A 20497-nucleotide genomic window follows, 5' to 3' on the forward strand; every position below is an offset into this window, starting at 1 on the left:
GCATTTACGCTAAACTACAACAAATGCGCTAAAACTAAATGCACATGCGCTATCCTTTTTAACAAAAGCACTAAAACTATAGGCATAAATGCCAATCCATGCAAAAACGCTACCTTTTTGGGCATATGCACTAACAAACAACACATTTGCGCTACCCTATGCACATGCGCTAACATCTTGAACATAAGCGCTAACATACCGAGCATATGCGCTAATCTAAGCATTCGCGCTAAACCTAGTTGCATATGCGCTAAAACAAACTGCAAAAACGCTAAAATAATGTCGAAAAAAATGAAAAAAAATAAAATCCAAAAAAGCGCCTAAAAACATGAAAATTTGAATTAAAACTTGAAAACAAGGCTCAGGATAAGATACATACCGGATACCCATACTCGATAGGTCACTGGTAACGCCGAACTCGCTCAAATCGATGACACTCCACCGGAATTACCATTTCGCCACCTCAGCAAGAATATTTTCTCCAAAAAACTGACAAGGATAACAATGAAGTTAAAATTAGCCTTGGTTAATTTTACATTTACTATTTCGTAGAGTAATTAATTTCAATGGGGCAATTTAATTTGTTTTTTCCAAATGAATTTAATTGACTAAATTTTTATTATCATGAGATTAATCGTTCAAACCAGAATTTTCGACAATTTCATGATCAATCTCCTGAGGGGGCACACAATCAGGATTTTCAATCTCTATCAGACATTATCGAGACTTGATTTAATCTTTGAAACAATGTTGTTTTCACATCATTTCAAAGAGGGGCAAAATGTATACACTTAAAATTGGCTATGAGCAATTAAATAAATATTTTATATTTATTTAATATTTATCTAATATTTATTCTTCTATTAAATAGTTAATTTGAAAAGATTAATGTATTTAATTCATTTTCATGTCTTTCTATTAATTAATATTTTATTAATTAATTCATCTATCCTATTCCTCTAATTAATTAAATATCTAACATTTAATTATCCTTCTAACCAAGTTAATTAAATATCTAATATTTAATTATCTCCTCCAATCAATTAAATATCTAATATTTAATGGTTATTCTCTTATCCTATAGTCTCAAATATTAAATAATTCTCAAAATTATTTAATCCCTTTTCCAACTCACCCTCCATCTCCACTTCATCTCCCATTTGCCAACTCATCAAATATGTGGCTAAGGAAATTAATATTTCTTCATATTAATTCATCATTTATCTCCAACCTCCAAACTTAATGAAAATTGTGTACGTACACATATTTCATAACCATTTCCTATATTCTCTCCAACACTCCCTACATCTTAGGAAAGTCTTGAGTCCACCTGTCCTCTCATGCCTAAATTTCCTCCAACTATCCCTAGATTCTCTCAGTCAGCAACTCAGTCAAGGTGAGATGAGTGACACTTGTCTTCTCCTTCCCCCTTTCTCTCAACCTTCACCTTTGCTCATAGCCATTCAAATCTGCAGATCTGATCAAGACAGTTGATTTGAGCCACATCATCTTATCCTCTCAAAGTCTATAAAATCAAGAGCTTCAGTTGAGAGAGTTAATCTTCAAGAATCTTCAAGTTAGACTTCAAGAGACTACAAGTGCATTTTGCAAGCAAATCTTATGCATCAGTGAGTTTTTGAAGCAAATAGCAATATAACAATTATCATATAGCATCATAGTATAATCATTTTAGCATAATCATGTAGTATTTGCATATCGTAGTGTCAGTTAAACTACAAGTTATCAGTCCATTCTTCATATGCCATTTTGGAAGCCAAGAGTGCATTGTCTGAGAGCACACCATCTGCAACCAGGAATAGTGGAGTTAGGACACAATAAGACATAAGCCATGAAGGTAAAATAATGTTTTATTTTAGTATGTTTTTCATGTAGTTTCATTGGTGGATTTTGGATTTCCTGTATGCATTTCCATTGTATTTTGTGAAACTAACTTTATTACAGGTAACATTATGAGGATGAAATTCAAGCTCACACACCTATATTTATCAATAAAATAGAGATATACATGAAGAACTAAGTAGCCATCACATGCCATATAAGAAGTATCATCATCATAGATTATATTTATAAAGACAAATTGTTTAAGATAGAGGTGAATGAATCCATGCCTAATATTAGCAATGCTAAAACACTTAGAGAGATTGATAAGGTAAAAATCAATGAAAGGAAAAACCTTAGATAAGGTAATAAATTATTTGTAGGTTTTTCTATGTTTGATAAAATATCTTCTAGTTTTTGTTTGTCTTTACTTGTACTAGTTTTTGAGATAAATGGGTTGCCCACAAGCATCTTGGGGATGTGCTACATGTAAAAAGAAATATAAAATTACCTCAATGTTAGTGAGTCAAACCACTTTGTTAATTGTGCAATAATCAAATGCACATAAGACCTAAATTAGAAATAATTAGTATCATATTTGTGAATACCAATATAGAAATGTAATAGACACTTTTCACAAATACTTTCCAATGTAATTATTGATTCTTTATATAAAATAAATTGTAATAACGACCTTCTACCAAATACTTTAATAATTACCAAAATTACATTATGCAACTATACATCCACTAATCAAAATGCCCATAACCATTCTCTTAAGTAATCCATACACATCAATGTAGACTAAAAACAAATTTGGATGAATAATGATGTGATGCAACAAATCCAAGCAATCTCAAAGAATTGACATCCCTTATTCAACACATCATATTGGGTGGCCACTGCGAACTAACAAACAATTATATATGTAAATAACCCCAAATGACAAAACATAATAAGAAAAATTGCTTTGGATTCTTCCTAATCAAGGGCCCAAATTTATTTCCTACAAACAAGGTTCCAATCCTCTTTATCCATGCATATGCGAGCCATACCAGCAAAGAAAGATAAACAAAAGATGTTGCTATCCTACCCATAATGGGACCCACATATATATGACTTCCTCTCATCCTCTTGGCATACAGCTCATCACCGCAAGGCACAAAGGAAAAAAAGATTGTATAGTTGTACATGGCTCCCCTCTCTTGTTCCATCCACGACCCAAATCAAACGCCTTGGAAGCATCGGTGCAGAAGCAGCGACCTGTTTAACCGCGCTGCTGCACAGGAGGAGGACCAGCTCTTCAAGGCCTGCGAAGAAGAAGAAGAAGAAATTGTAATGCGCGAGTGTTCAGTGTACAGTATTGTAGGGCAAAACAAGGGTTTTGTCGAGTTCGCGCATAAACCCTAAGATGATGATGAAATGAGGGCTCGTTTCAGCGCGGGCAAACATGTCGAGACATCCTTCCTCCTCGCATTTTCACAAATCGAAGACTCTCAACGACAAATATGTGAGTTTGTGATTACGAGGCATATATACAATCAACGGATTTTTTATGTCGATGTTTTCTTTTCTTCGTTTCGAAGATTCTCAATGGCAAATATGTGATTATGAATACATGTAGATTGTATATGTGACTGGCACATGAGCAATCTGTGGATTTCTTTCCATTAATGCCTTTTTTCATTTCGAAGACATTCAATGACAAATATGTTAGTACGGATACATATACATTGAGTATATGACTGACATAAATACAACCGGTGGATTTCTTTCTACCAATGGTTTTTTGGTATCAATAACTCTTAACGGCAAATATGTCAATATATTTGTATATACATTGAGTATATAACGATGTTGAATATATGCAATTGCCAGATTTTAATTGCCAATGCTATTTCCTCACCTTTCTCCATTCCAGAAACTCTCAATTACGAATATTCCAATATAGATGTATATGGCGTTGAGTATATAAATATGGCATCTGATACATCAGGCAGATATCTTTCTATATGGTTTTTATTCTATTCCTTTTCCTTTCCAAAACTCTCAATGATAGATATGATAGACATATATACATTGAATATAAAGCTATGAGAGGGAAATCTAGAACCCACCGATTTGTTTCTAGACATATATACATTGAATATACAACTATAAGAGAGAAATCTAGAACCCACCGATTTGTTTCTAGACATATATACATTGAATATACAACTATGAGAGGGAAATTTAGAACCCACCGATTTGTTTCTATCTACGCCTTTTCTTTCTTTAAAAAGAAATATCTCTCACAAAGATGTGATACATTGAATATAAAACTGTGAGAGGGAAATCTACAAACCACCGATTTCTTTCTATCTATGCCTTTTCTTTTTTGAAAAAAGGTCTCTCACAAATATGTGAGTATAGCGATATTTTCATTGAGTAAATAATTATGTCAGATATTGAGAACTCTCAATGACAATTATTCAAGTATCGAGATATTTACATTTAGTATATGACTGTGTCATATATACAATCAGCGGATTTCATTCGAACAATGTTATCGTTCTTTGTTGTGAAGATTTTTAATGATAAACATGTTGGTTTAGATGTACATACATTGAGCGTATAACTATGTAGAATATATACAATCAGTGGACTTTCTTTCTTTCAATAGAATTTCTTTTCCTTTCCATTTCAGAAAACTCTCGATAACAAATGTTCCGATATATAGATGTATATACCTTGAGTATATATGTGGCATATATACAGTCAGCAGATTTCTTTCTATCCATGTTCTTTCTTTTTTTCTTTTTGGTTTCGAAATTTTTAGTGACAAATATGTGAGTAGAGACATTATATACCTTGAATATATGACAATGTGAGAGATATATACAACTCACAAATTTCTTTCTTTCAATGCTCTTTCTTTAATTTTCATTTTGTTTAGAAAATTTTCAACTACAAATATGACTAGAGGCATTTACATTGAGTATATAATTATGTGGGGCATATAGAACTTTCAATGAAGAATATGAGAGTATAGAGTATATATGTGAGAAATCTATGCTATATGTTATCAGATGATGATTTTCTATCATTGTCTTTTTTTTTTTTTTTTCTGCTAGCATTTTCATGTTAAATTGTTTTTATGCCTTATTGTAATTGATGGTTTAGGATGTGAGGTTTTTGAATTGTTGTCAAAGCTTTGAGCATGTGATTGTAAGGAAAAGGAATACCTGTTTTTCCATAGGGTTATCATGTTTCAGAGCAAGATTTGACCTTGCAAAGAACTTGGCCTTTTGCCCTTAGGAATGTTGCATTTAGAACAAAATTAAGCTAATGATGAAATGATTTCTGGAAGAAATTGTATACAAGATTTTGAGATTGCCTTTTAAGGATTGTGTTACGAGATTTAGACGGTGAATTTGGGCTCTTTATATTGATAACAATTGTTGCAAGCTTACAAGGTAAGAAAACCTTAGATTGTAAATTCATACTCCTTGTATCAATAATTTGTCACATTAGGTTGGGAAAGCCGCAAAGATTTGAAATTTTGCTAGATAGATCTCAAAGTATAACAAATTTGAACTTAATAAATTAATATTAACCATTTTCTGACCATACATTCAAGGTTATGAGATCAGCCTTAAGGAAGTAGGTGATACAAGATTAGATAGCGAAATTGAAATACTTATGAACATGACTTGAGGGGATTGTATTAAAATTGAGATCAATTGACAAGTGGGCTCCTTATTTCACTGCGAACAGATTTGACTTGCCCAATAGGCAGTGACAAATGCGCCCCACCAATTGAAGAGACCACTATTAGATTAGTGATCTTCGTCTTGTTTGAGAGAGGCAGCTCCCTCATATGATCTTAATTTGATTTTTTTGGGGTATGCTAATCAGTGTTCCACGGGCATCGGGGACGCGTCTCCGGGACGGGGGGACCAAGGGTCTAAATTTGGGGACGGCGGCGGCGGGGTAGCGGGGTGGTGGTGCTCATATACTTATACATATACATATAGTACTTGAAAAACTAGTTTTGAAAAGATGTATAACTGTATAACAGTATAAGAATTAGATTTCAAATGAAACTATAGGAAATACCAAGATTACTTAGATTAGTGATACGTAACTAATTGCTAAAAGTAAATAAAATTTGACAAATGAAATTGTCAAATTGGAGATTTCTCATTTCTATCATATGAATATCGAAAAAGGAAAACGAAAATACGAATATCTGATGCCATTGCAAAGTCTATAATAATAAAGATGATTACATGATTCATCATTACAATGAGTACATTAAGTAGCCAAATACAAATATGTGTAGCAATAGCATTACAAAAGAGACGAGTCAAATACAAAATGACAAAACTGAAAAGTGAAAACTCAAACTGTAGCTAATGGAGGCCTCTAATCATCTGCGAACTCCTCCTCACTGTAACTGCTGGACTCCTGAGGATCAAGGTCCCTCAAGCTCACACCAACTAGCCCTGCATCTGAAGTGGTAGGATCATCCTCATCAATCTGTGAAGGCTCCTCTGGCTCTACATCCCATCGTGCCGCTGGACTCTCCTTGTACATAAGTGTCTTGCGGTCAATGAGACGCAAAGCACTGTGTACAACCACAATCTTCTCTGCTCTCTTAGAGGTAAGTCTGTTCCTCTTAAGAGAGTGGATGAAGCTATATGTAGACCAGTTCCTCTCAGTAGCTGAAGAACTGGAAATCTGGGATAGCAGACGGATGGCTAGAGTGGTGGTCAAAGATTTCGGGCCATGACAATTCCACCATAAAAGTGGGTCCTCCTGTGCCATGTTGTCTATATCCATCTTTGCCGCATCTGAATAACCTCTAAGAGTGGCAAATCTTCCCCACTCAGTGCGCATTGTGCCGGCATCTCTGGAATCAAACATCTTCTCTATGCACTTAAAGAAACCCGCCTTCACCTCATCATCCTGAATCGGTGTTAGTCTACCCGGTCTAGCCTTGTACCACTTAGGATTCAAGGCAAAGGCAGCCATATGCAAAGGAGTGTTCAACTTGTCCCATCTACGCTGAATGATAGGCTGGATTTGCTCATTGTAGAATGCTAAAGAGGGGTCCTTCACTCGCACAGCAGCCCTCATCTGGTCAAGCATAGAGTCAATGCACTCATACACCTCTCCAAGGTTAGGTGCATCCCCATCCCCATATCTGATCACCTAGAATACTGGAGTAATGATAGAGACAATGTATTTCGCATTAGTCCAAAACACATCACTCTTCACTATCTCCTTCACCCTTCTCCCTTGCTCTTTCTTGGCCTCAGCCCACCTATTCCACTCATTAGTCATAATTGCAACTCAATCATTCTCTCCAAGAGAATGAAATAGGATGCATATCTAGTCTCAACTGGTTTCAAGAACTCCTTCTTCGCGAAGGTCTTGAAGAGTGCATGTGAAGTGTGGTGGTTGCAGATAAACATTTGCACATCTCTCACATCGGTGACCACTCCTCTAATCCAGTCTATCTTCCCCATGTCCTTGAGTGCATTGTTCATGGCATGCACACAACATGGGGTCCACCAAATGTGTCTATAGGCTGCCTCAACGAGTCTCCCTGCTGCTCTACACACATGGGCTGCATCTGTCACTACTTGGACCACATTTTGTGGCCCAACCTCCTCAATAGCCTCCCTGAGGACCTGAAACTGGAAATCAGCATCTTTACGATGCCCTGTACAATCAACTGCTCTAAGGAAGTATGGGCCCTCTGCACATGTGACCATGACGTTAATGAGTGGACGATGGCTAATGTTCGTCCACCCATCCATAACTATGCTGCACCTCGATGCCACCCAACATGCCTTCATCTTCTCCATCAAAATATTGATCTTGGAATAGCTTTTATCCAAGTTCGAGGTCCTCATTTTCGTCTCCCCTGGTGGCACATAAGATGGTCCTCCCTTGGCCACCATATCCATCATCTTCCTATAATAAGGAGACCGTGTAACATGAAATGGAATGCCATTGGCAAAGAAGAAATTGCCAATGGATTCCTCTATCTCATCTCTCAGCTGCACATTAAACATATCAGTAATGGGGTTGCTCTGTGCTGTCTGCAACTTACGTTTCCCAGCCCTGGCGGTAGTAGAAGTGGAAGTGGATGGAGATCCAAACATCATTCCTCCCGTCTGCGAAGCATGAGAAGTATGAAGTGCTGCCCTAGCAGACAAAGTAGTAGGCATTGAAATATTTGTGTCATATGGAACCCCCCAAATCCTGTTAAACTCAATTCTGTACTGTATATTTTTGGCTTCCTCCAAAAACTTACAATGTTTCACGCCTTTTCCTCTCCAAAACAGAAAGTGTGCATTCACCTTAGTAATGCTACCGAACCATTCTGTGTCACAAATATTGCACTTCCAGTTCCTTGTTCCCCCACTTGAATGTGATGCAGTGCCTTGTACAGATATTCGTGAAGCAAACTGTTTTAGAGGAGACTTAGGATCAAAATGACCCCTAGCATATGGTGCCAACAACTCTGAAGGGCAACCTGTACTAGCTGGTGCACTTGCCTTAGAGCTAGATTGGGCTCCAGGATCAGCCCCATGGTCACCCCCCTCATTTTCAGGTTCATATTCTGAATCATTCTCACTATGAGAATGGATTTCCATGTCATCTTCACTCATGCCTTGGGAGCTCATTGTGAAATTGACACTGCATTTCACAAAATGAAAATAAAATCAGCCTGTTTAACAATATATTTTTAAATTTTTTTCCTATTCATCTCAAAATGAGATTTGATGTTGAATCTTGAGGGCAAAATGATGAATCATTTTGCCCTCAAGATTCAACATCAAATCTCATTTGAGTCTTGAGATGAATAGGGAAAAAAAATCCAAAAATGACATAGAACAATGAAAATCAGAAAATATTCAAAAAAAAAACAAAAAAAAAACAAGAAAAAGTTGAAAAACCCTACCTTGTGCTTGAAAAATCTCTCCAAAATGTAGAAGAATCTTCTTCTTCCTCCTCTTCTTGCTTCTTCTAGCTCCTATCACACTTGCAATCAGCTTTTCTCACCCCTTCAATCAGTCTTCTTCAAGTTTTTCCTCCTCTTTAGCTTGCTGGAAAAAAAAATCAGATTACCAAAATGAGAGTTAAATCTAAAAAAAACATGCTTTTGTGTTGTTTTGGGGGGTTGGGTGGGGCCCACGTCCAATTAGGGCTACCCCTTAATCCCCCCAAAAGGCAAATGTTTTTTAAAAAATTGTTTTTTTTTGTTTGTTTAGGCGTGGGGACACGGGAGACGCCTGGGCGTCTCCCTCGGAGACGCCCAGACGTCTCCACGTCCTGGCGGTGATTGGGTGGCGGTGGCAGGATGGCGGGGGACGTCGCGTCCCCGTCCCCCCGTCCCCGAGACGTCCCTGACGGGGGGACGCGCTCAAAAGGGGGGGGGACGCGTCCCCGTGGAATGGGGGTATGCTTTTAACCTGAAAGTCTGAAATGTACACATAAAAATAAAAAGAAAAAATAGAGGGAAACCCTAGATGAGAGACCTAAGAAAGTCATCTAGGCTTCTCAAGAATAGACTTAAAATGATGGTGAGCAAAACAAAGAGTGACACAAAGTTCAATAGTTATGCCCACAACAATAAATGATAAGATTGGCAATTACCCCTTTCGGTCTTGCAAGAAAAATGAGGAATTGATCACACAATAGACATAAGACTATTCCTTGGATTCAAATGAGGCAAGAGAGCTTTAAGGAAGGCTTGTCCACCTTTGCTCTTATGATCAAACACAAGGACATTATTAGCCGTTGTAGTTGCTTGTGAAGAACTAAGGTTCAATGAAATGGCTTGCTCTTGAACCTATATTGAAGGCTTGGAGTTGCTCTTTAACATCTTGATCTTCTTACTCTATATATGCAATACCAAATTCTCACCATTTGTCTAGGGCCTCATATGTTAAATTGGGAGTGGGAATACTTGTAACAATCTATTGACTAATAGAGAGATTCGTATTTTACCCTATTTTGTGATTTGGTTAAAATCCCCAATTTGGCACAAGGAGAAAGTTGGTAAAGTATGTTCTTATGTTTGCAAAGAACATACATTTGAAAGCTCCTAATACATCTTAACAAATCCATTATGTGAAATGCCCTTTAAATTGCATTGATGGATGGCCATATTGTGTTCTAAAGCTCCTATTAGTCCATGAGGAGGGATGATACTGGTAAAGATTGAGGAGTTTGGCTATATGCCTACTAATTGCATTTGTTTGGAATTTCTATTACTTGTTCAATGAATTCATTACACACATATTTTGTAATAACTTTATTTTTCTTGGTGCGAGCTATGAGGATGTTGGTGGAGGGCATGCAATTTGGCTTTGCACTCGTTCACTTTGGCTTGAAATTTTCTAAAACCATTTTAAGAAATCTATTTTGTATATTTTACTATCATTGTAGTCCATGCCATTCGTGAGACCACATCTCTATGAGGGATTTTGTCTTTTAAACAATTCATGTGCCTCATGTATGCCTATTCTATGGTTCCCATTTTTGCATAGGTCAGGATAGTTGAAAATGTTGTGGAGATTGGTTGTGCAATTGCAAATTGCATTTCCTTGAAAATTTCAAACCTTTTCAACAAAATTGATTGGTGCACATTTGACAATCATGGTGTTCCATAGGATGACCTCTATTTGAGGCGTTTTGTTAAACATTTCTCGTGCCTTGTTTGTGATTCCCCATTTTGCATACATGCTGACCAAAGCATTTCTAGCTATAGTATGATATCCACAGTAGTACTACGATGAATGTAGACAAACAAAACTCCCGTCACACTTTAGGCATATAGGAGGTTCCCAAACATTGAGAATTCTCGAAAATAATAGGTTTTGGAATTTTATGAGGTTAGGGAATTTTAAAATCACTTGAAATATAACTATTTATAACTTTTAAAACTTGAATACAAAAGAATTTAAGGAATTTGAGCATTTTTATAACTTTCTGACTTTCACTTCAAGGTCAACTTTGGGACTTTGGTGTTTTGGTGAACATGCAAACTTTTTTAAACTCAACTTCCTAAGGTTAATTTTGGCATTTTGGCTGGTTAGCTAATTTGCTAACACATTGAAATGCAAAAACTTTGAAGAATTTTGAACTTTGAAAATTTCTACTGGGACATTGAGCAAGTGCAAGGAGTTAGTTTAATATCTTTTAATTGGAAGCAAATTTTTTCTTGAAAATTGACGACATTGTAGAAATTGACCCCATGAAGGACTTTATAAAGCCGTTTGCTTCAACATCTTCAAATTTCCTAAATTGATTATTTCCGCAACTTGTTGAGAAAAATAATGAAATCACAATATCTTCCAAACGTAAGGACTAATGCTTCAAAAATGTACTACATTGTGTGCCCTGGAGACACAATCATCCTTGTAAAATTATTTTATCCTAGCTTGAATGAATCTCTAGATTTAATTGTTTACATAAATCATTGCACCACACAAGTCGCTTTAGTATTATGATTGAATGAATGAACAGTTCTCCTTCAAAGTGGTGCACAAATTCAAAGTTCGATGCAATTAACTTACACAAACTTGATTAAAGCATAACATTCTTCGAGATGAGCAATTACAATAATATGGTGCGATAAGCATTTGATGCTGACATTTTGTGAAAATTAGCGATTAGAGTTTGATAGGCAATTTGATGCTTGAAGTTGTTTAAGGCATTTGTGACGAAGGACAACAAACTCAAATAGGTTATCAGGACAGAGGAACTCAATAATACGTGGTTATGCTTGCAAGTTTGGGAATCAAGGAAAAGTTGAAAATTTGGTCAAGTAAAAAATGGGGCAAGCACTTATTTAGAGAACCCTTGGTACTGGCTTATAAGGTTAGATTGAGACACTTATATAACTAATTCATTACAAGCACATTAGGTCTAAGGAACAACAAAGACCTAAAATTTCAATTGGATGGATTGCGAATTCGAACATTTTATGTAGATAGCTTGTTACATGAGGTTATGAAAACTCAAAACTTCTAGTTATTTAGATTTCAAATACAAGTTATTTATAAATATACCTTGTACAAGCACACCAAGTAAGGAACACCTTAAAGATATGAACTCTTGGTTAGATTTCAAATATTGAGCACTTTGCATATATATCTTGTTCTAGGCATGAGGTTGTAATGTCCTGCTATTGAAACGGGATTTAATAATAACTAATAATAAATTAAAATATTAAAAAATAGAAATAAATATAAGATAATTAAAATTTAATTAAGTTTAATGAATGGTCAAAAGGCATGAAATTAAGAGTTATGACTATTGAAGGATAATTACTAAGTTGCTGGTTCCGGTTCGAGCATCGGTTCGAGTTCGAGAACTTGGTTCACTAGTTCGACAAAAGTTTAAAAAGGGGTTTGTGTTTGATAGTGCAAAAACTATATATCTATATATATGATATAATATAGTTATATATATAATTATATTATATAATATATATAATAATTAGTTAATATATATTATATTATATATATATTTTTTTGATTGGTAAAAGTTATAGTTTATATTAATTTGAAATTAGAAGTTACATAACCAAAGAAAACAGTTCTTTCCACAACATATGCCCTATTCATCCAACCTATCTATCTATTCTCCAACCTCCTACAATTAGAATCCCTATTTCCACCTTCAAACAACCCTACTAACATCCTTATACAAAAAGACCCGATTAAAAAATGGTCATATAATAGAGTCAAACATCTATAGCTATTAACATTATTTATCACTGATTTGAAGAACTCCCCTTCATACGTGCTCCTGTTGAGCCAATAATCTTCTTTTTTGAAGTATGGCTTGTTTTTGCCTTTCTTTTTTGTCACCTCTTCTTCTTGATCTTGTATTCTTGCCTCTTGATCCTTAAAATACTTTGTGATGTGCCTCTGCCCTCCTTGCTTCTCTATCATCATCTGCTCCCCAAACTAGGAATGGTCTCAATGGCGGCTCAAAGTTGGTTGCATAAACCCATTCGCCCCCGTCTGCCACAAAACCATCACCAGGTCGAGTCATTGCTAAGGAAGAGTTGAGGCCATCCTTCCATTTTTCTTTCACACACTCCCTCATTCCCACTTAACATCCTCTTTGGATCCAAGTTCCAGACACCATGCCAAAAAAATGGATGCCACATCCACATTAGTGCAGTATTTGAAAGCAGATTTTATATATTTCTCCCTCAGCAACATATCCACCATAGCCAAAAATGTTGGATCCTCAATTTTGAAGATGTGCCTCATTCTTTCTTCTATTATCAAACCCTTGAAAGCACCTTGTAGACTTGCAACTCCAAGAGAAAAGTTCACTTCCATCTCAAACGGTTTATCCAATATCTTCTTGTCACATTAGCTGCTCTCTCTTCTTTGAGTTTACTTTCTTAGTAGAGCCAAAAATCTCTTTGCTATAAACCCGAACGCCTAGTAATGATTTTGAAAATGCCGGTGGTGAAGAGACCATATTTTCTTTCTGCTCCCACCCGCCTTCTCTCCATTACCTCAAGCCGACCCATGGCAAAGTTGTCAGCCAATTTAGTCTTTGCAAATCCATTCATCAACTAATTGAAAATATGTGATACCTCGCCTCTATGTACTCTCTGCAGAGGGAACCACCATCGTGCCTTCCCCTCCATCAATGGGACATAACACACCTTCATAGAACTCCAACTATTCAATCTTATCATTGCTATCTAATCCACATCCCAAATTTGAGGCTCTGTCAGCCAACTTGTTACCCTCCCTAGGATTTGTGGGAAAATTTGAAATTGTGAAATTGTTGAATAAGATGTAATATTAGACTTATATATTTGTTAATCTTCCAATTTTGCACTTCCCCAAATGCTAAGGCACTCACAATAATGTGAATCACCTTCAAGATGAATTTTGGATACACCAATTCTACTAGCTAACTTCACAGCTAGGATTACTCCATATTTATTCCTTGCGACAACACCCGCCCCCGACACTCCAAGATTACCTTTAGATGCTCAATCGAAATTTATTTTCACCCAACCTTAACTAGGCCTTTCCCACACCACCTTGTTTCTTTGCAGCAAAGTAGGATCAACCCTTGAAGGGCCCTTAACAGGCCTATATAATATTATATAATAATATTGTATATATATATTAATATACAATATTATTATATAACATAATATATATTATATTATTTTATATTATATCATATAATATAATATAATATAATATAATATAATATATTATATATTATAATAATATATATAATAATCATTAAGTTTATTAAAAAACTTTTAAGTGAATTTATAAATAAATAAAAAAATTCACTAAAAATTCATAGGAAAAAAAAGCTTATGAAATTTCTGACTAGCGAACCAATCTTCGTACCGAATGTAGACCCAGACCTGGAGTAGACCTGGACCTGACTACTTAGGGATTAAAGGTATAAAAGGAAGAAACAATGGAGCATTTGAATTAAGGAAGGATTAATAGAAAGGAACGAGAAGAAAATAAGGAAGTGACTATTTCAAAGAGCAAAAATTATGAAAGGTTGTACTCTTTCAAGGGGAGGTAATTGTGAAAGGTTGTGTCTCTTGCAAAGGGCAGATATGATGAAGAGGTGGAACTTCTCCCTCACATTGGAAGGTATAAAGGGAAGATGGTTTAAATTTAGGAGGACATGCAAGAGAGATTGATTTGGAAAATAATTTATTATTCTCAAAAGGCAACATTGGGGGGCAGTGACTCAAGTTTGATGAAGGGCGGTGACCCTTTCACCAATGAAGTATAAAGGAGAAATCATTCCAATCATAATTTATCAAACATACACACATCCATCATTCCAACATGAACAATTCAAGCATCATTTAAGCATCCACTTGTCAATCCTTCATGAAATGACAATTAAGAGAAATCAAACAATTGACAATACACTAGAAAACTCCTTGAGCAATCGATCTTGGATCTGAGGAAGTGTCTTGCAAATAGGACGGATGCCCCCGCTCTCATGCTCTTATCAAGTATGCCACCCAGAGATGCAATGGACAACCAACCTTACATGCTCTTGACAAGGAGGATGGCCCCCTTTACGTGCTCTTGGCAAGGAGGATGGCCCCCTTTACATGCTCTTGGCAATATTGAGGATGGCCCACCTTAATATTGTTATCTGTAAATATTTCAAAGATCACAATATGATTTGCTATGAGGAATATGCTATGATGTATAGATCCTAATATTAATGAAGCCATGATTTAATGATCTTAGTATTATTGATCTTCAACAAGACACTCCAAAGGAGAAATTCAACACAAGTTCTATCTTTTGAATTATTCGTAGAATTATGTTGAATATTAATAATGAAATGTATTTAGTGTTGATAAAATTATATTAAAAAATATATTGCAATGCTCATCTTAAGTTGGAATTGTTGTTTTAGGGCAAATCCAATAAGGGACATTACAGAGGTTGCAAAAGATTTGAATTTTTTGTCACAGCCAGTTTGCAGATTAAATCTTTGTTTATAGATAACTTGTTACATGCCATTGAGGTTGGGAAGGCCTAAAAGATTTGAATTGCCCATCAATTGACAATTAGATTGCAAATACAAACTCCTCATGTAACATGTTACAAGCACATTTAGTTGTGAAAATTATCAATATTTGAACTATTAGTGCGTTACCTTTGCATAAGAAGTGAATTCCCTTGCATGCTTTGGTTTGTTTGCATTAATGTAATGTCCCCTATTTGAATCACTTTATATTTTGCCCTCTAAGAGATTAGAGTATCACAGTTCAAGTCTGTTCTGATTGCTTAATGAGAACTCCTGCTATGCTTCCTGTCCTCATCCATTGAAATCTTCTCCCCTTATATCTTCCAATGTGAGGGAGGGTCACACCTCTTTATCATGTCTGCCCTTTGTAATGGTCACAACCTTTCACGATCACAACCCTTCGAATGAGTCACAACCCTTCATCATTTATGCCTGTTGAATGAGTCACAACCTTCTGTAATTATGCCCTTTGAAAGAGTCAGAACCTTTCAGAATTACCATTCTTTCGAAAGAGTCACAACCCTTCATCATTTTATAAATTTATACCCTTTGAAAGAGTCACAACGTTTCATAATTTCTGCCCTCCTTTGGAAGAGTCACCTCCTTATTTACTTCCCATTCCTTCCTTCTTCCATTGATTCTCCCTTGATTCACATGCTCCATTCTTTCTTCTTCTCTTCCCCCACAAATGAGGTTGTCTTCTCCCTTTTATATCTCATGTTTGAGGGAGTTACAACTTTTCATTTCATGCCTTTTGACCATTCATTAACTTAATTAAATTTTAATCATATTTAATTTTATTCTTTTATATTTTTAATTTTAATTCTTTTGTATTTTAATTTTATTATTAAATTTTGATATTTTTAAATTTAATTTTAATTTTTATTCTTTTGTATTTTAATTTTATTATCAAATCTTATTTCAAAGTGGGGACATTACAGTTTGGCTGCCCAAGATTGCTTGTCCTCAAGCAATGATCATGGAGTGTTCAAATGATTCCCAATATGAAATGGCTTTGGAAACACACATGTAATAACTTGCTGAAAACACATCAAACATAATGCGAAGCATATTCAAGACATAAGGCATACATTAGAAAGACACACATAGAGTAGACTTGCTGGAAATACATCAGGTATGAACCAAACAGGAAGCATACACATGAAAACACAGAGCATACTTATGAATATTTGTGGACATAGTGACTAGGCAGATTACAATATACTTTATGACTAGCTAATTAACCTATAACCAATCATTGCTTAGTTCAGTAGGAACTCGTAAGGGTGCCAATAAACTGCCCAACCCAACTAAGCCCAAGAGTGCGTCTCATCCCACAAGCGGCAGGAATGTCCAACTATGACTAGTTCCATCCCTTGGGGTAATCAATTCGTCACTTGGCCCACAAGAGGCAGGAACGTCCAACTATGATTAGTTCCATCCCCTAGGGTAATCAATTCATTACTTGGTCCACAAGAGGCAGGAACGTCCAACTATGACCAGTTCCATCCCTTGGGGTAATCAATTCAACATTTGGCCCACGAGGCAAGAATGTCCAACTATGACCAATTCCATCCCTTGGGTAATCAATTCATCACTTGGCCCACAAGAGGCAAGAATGTCCAACTATGACCAATTCCATCCCTTGGGGTAATCAATTCATCACTTGGCCCACAAGAGGCAGGAATGTCCAACTATGACCAATCCCATCCCTTGGGGTAAACAATTCATCACTGGGCCCACAAGAGGCAGGAATGTCCAATAATGATCAATTCCATCCCTTGGGGTAATCAATTCATTACATGGCCCACAAGAGGCGAGAACGCCCAACTATGACCAGTTCCATCCCTTGGGGTAATCAGTTCACCACTTGGTCCACAAGAGGCAGGAACATCCAATTATGACCAGTTCCATCCCTTGGGGTAATCAATTCATCATTTGGCCCACAAGAGACAAGAACGTCCAACTATGACCAGTTCCATCCCGTGGGGTAATCAATTTATTAATTGGCCCACAAGAGGCAGGAACGCACAACTATGAACAGTTCCATCCCTTGGGGTAATCTAACTTGCTTCTGATCTCAATCATGGGACTGTCACTTCTCATTACCCTTCCATGTAGGATTAATTCTCAAAACCCTTTTCCCTCTTTTGTTCTCCTCTTGGCTTAGAAAGTCATTAATATCTCTTTTTGGACTGTCATACCTTCATCCATGCAACATTGGTCTGTGCATATTCACCCTTAAGATTTGCAACAAAATACCTTCAAAATCTTCTCAATGTTCTTCAAAGTTTCAGCTCAAGGGGGACTGATACGATCTGCTCACAAATCTGCTTAAATCTGCGCACTAATCTGGAAAATGTCTGCCCATAAATCTGGAAAATATCTGCAACAAATTGCTTCAGAATTTGCTTATGAACTTTGATGTTCTATACTTGTAAGGTCTGCTAAATCTGCTCAGAAAGTCTGAAATAATTTGCTTATTAAAACTTTAAAAAATCTGCTCACAAAGGCTCCTTAAGTCTGATCTGAGCTTGTCTACTAATCGTCATTAATTCTGCTCTTTGATCTGCTACAATTCGCCTTTGATTTTGCTCACCAAGTTTGCTCAGATTTTCCTTTTAATCGGAATGATAATCAATTGAATCCATGGTAAAATGATCTCCAATAGTTTCTTATTTATAACCACCAAATACCACTTGTAATGTCCCTCAGGTTGGCAGAATCATGCTCTGATACCATTGTAATGTCCCCTATTTGAATCACTTTATATTTTGCCCACAAGAGATTAGAGTATCACTGTTCAAGTCTGATCTGATTGCTTAATGAGAACTCGTGCTATGCTTCCTGTACTCATCCAATGAAATCTTCTCCCCTTATAGCTTCCAATGTGAGGGAGGGTCACACCTCTTCATCATCTCTATCATTTGTAATGGTTACAACCTTTCACAGTCATCACCCTTTGAAAGAGTCACAACCCTTCATCATTTATGCCCATTGAAAGAGTCACAACCTTCTGTGATCATGCCCTTTGAAAGAGTCACAACATTTCATAATTACCACCCTTTCAAAAGAGTCACAACCCGTCATCATTTTACACCATTTGAAAGAGACAACATTTTATAATTTCTGCCCTCTTTTGGAAGAGTCGCTTCCTTATTTACTTCCCATTCCTTCCTTCTTCCATCGATTTTTCCTTGATTCACATGCTCCATTCTTTCTTCTTCTCCCTTTTATATCTCATGTTTGAGGGAGTCGCAATTTTTCATTTATGCCTTTTTGACCATTCATTAACTTAATTAAATTCTAATAATATTTAATTTTATTCTGTATTTTAATTTTAATTTTATTCTTTTGTATTTTAATTTTATTATTAAATCCTATTTTAAAGTGGGGACATTACAATTAAGTAGCTTTGAATTCATGACAAATGATTTGAAAGTGTTCCTTTATCAATATGATTAGCATTGTTCTCATAGAATTTGGAGTTCATTGCCCATTTGATTTCTCAATTAGAGTAAAGGCTTAGAATGCTTGTTGTTAGAAAACTTTCCTTCACCTCTATTGGCCATGGAGGTTTAATATGTACCTTTCAAAATTTATATCAAAGTCCTAGTTATTCGTGTTAAAATCAAAGAAACGAGACTCGGGACTCAGGCCCAACTCGGCGAGGCCTACTTGACTCGAGACTCGGGACTCGGAGTCGAAACTCGGGACTCGGAGTCGAAACTCGGCTGGACTCAACAAAGTGAAAAACTCAATAAATTTAGAGATTTTTAAGGATTTAAAACTTGTTTCATGCACCCTTTATTAAATACACCTTAAAGACACAATAACATCACCAAATAGAAGCTAATTTGATTACATACAGAAGTATGCATCAATCACATAAGCATAAACGCAAATTGTAGCTGAAGGAAATGACAAACATAGATATATAAATATTGTCAAATGTATACGATATTACAAAACTCATGGAATAAAAAATCCATGTCATCATATGATCAAATGAGATGCAAACTCTTCCTTTCCAACTCTTGATGCACCAAATGAAAGTATATGTTGTTATATGGAGCCTAATCAGACTCGGAGGTTAAAATTTCCCTACTTTTATCGGTGCAATTTCCCCCCTAATTTTATGACGGGGGTTTGGGGGTAGTGTCCCCAAGTTGTGGTCAAGGGGCAGCGCTCCCTGTCGCGATACAGGGCGGAGTCGAGGGGCAGCACCCCGCGAGGCCAAAAGACTTATTATTTGATAAAGGCGTCAGGTGTTATTTTTCTATTGTTTCTCCTCACAACTCACTTTTCTCCTCCTATTTTGCCAAATGAATGAAATGAAGTTCACTTTTAGGGGCAAAGCAAAATATAAACAAAAAAAAAAAGTTAAAAACATTTTAAAACATGTTTTTAATTGTGTCTTTAAGTTGCCTTACACCAGCTAAGTTTGGCGAGTCTTGACTCCCAAACTTGTCGAGTTTAGAATATGACGATTTTGGGCGATTTTTGGGGCCAAACTCGTCCAAGTCCGAGTCCGAGCCCAGTAGACTCGACGACCCTCACTCTACTCGGGAATCACCCAAACTCGGCGGTTTTGGGTGATTCCCGTTTCTCTGGTACTTAAAATATAAGGCTTAACTTTTGTAATAAAGTCACCATAGTGAGTTAGTGATTTGCAATTTGTTAGCTATTATTAGTATTTAGAATCTTGGACAAGTACAACATGTTTAATTGTTGGTTACATCTTTCAAACTCTATATAACGAGATTGACCCCCTTGTAATTGAAAAATAAATTGAATAAATGATTCAATAATCGGATTCTCTATTCAACAACATACAAACGTATATATAGAGATTACAAGACGACGTTCTAAATTAAGAACAAGTCGTTTAAAGTGAACTACTAAAAAGCTAAACGCTAAATAAAGCTTAAAAGCTAATTGACTAAAAAGAAAAAGCTAAATGCTAAATAAAGCTTAAAAGCTAATTAACTAAAAAGCTAAATGACCATTGAACAAGGAACTAAATATAGGTGACTAAAATATAATTAAATATTCTAATACCCTCCCTTAATGTTCATTCTATCTACTA

At 36.0% G+C, this 20497-nt stretch overlaps 1 protein-coding gene across 3 annotated transcripts in view; it reads left to right on the forward strand.

Annotated features, from left to right (window-relative positions):
* Window positions 1-2978: 2978 nt before the first annotated feature.
* Window positions 2979-20497, forward strand: part of LOC131060528 (MAP3K epsilon protein kinase 1) — a 138521-nt gene continuing 121002 nt past the window's right edge. For all 3 annotated transcript variants that reach the window (XM_057993774.2, XM_057993775.2, XM_057993776.2), the window contains exon 1: window positions 2979-3349. In XM_057993774.2, the coding sequence (XP_057849757.2) occupies window positions 3290-3349 (60 nt within the window). In that variant the 5' untranslated portion in view covers window positions 2979-3289. The remainder of the gene's footprint in view (window positions 3350-20497) is intronic.

This window comes from Cryptomeria japonica, chromosome 2 (genome assembly GCF_030272615.1).
Source record: "Cryptomeria japonica chromosome 2, Sugi_1.0, whole genome shotgun sequence".
NCBI lineage: Eukaryota > Viridiplantae > Streptophyta > Pinopsida > Cupressales > Cupressaceae > Cryptomeria > Cryptomeria japonica.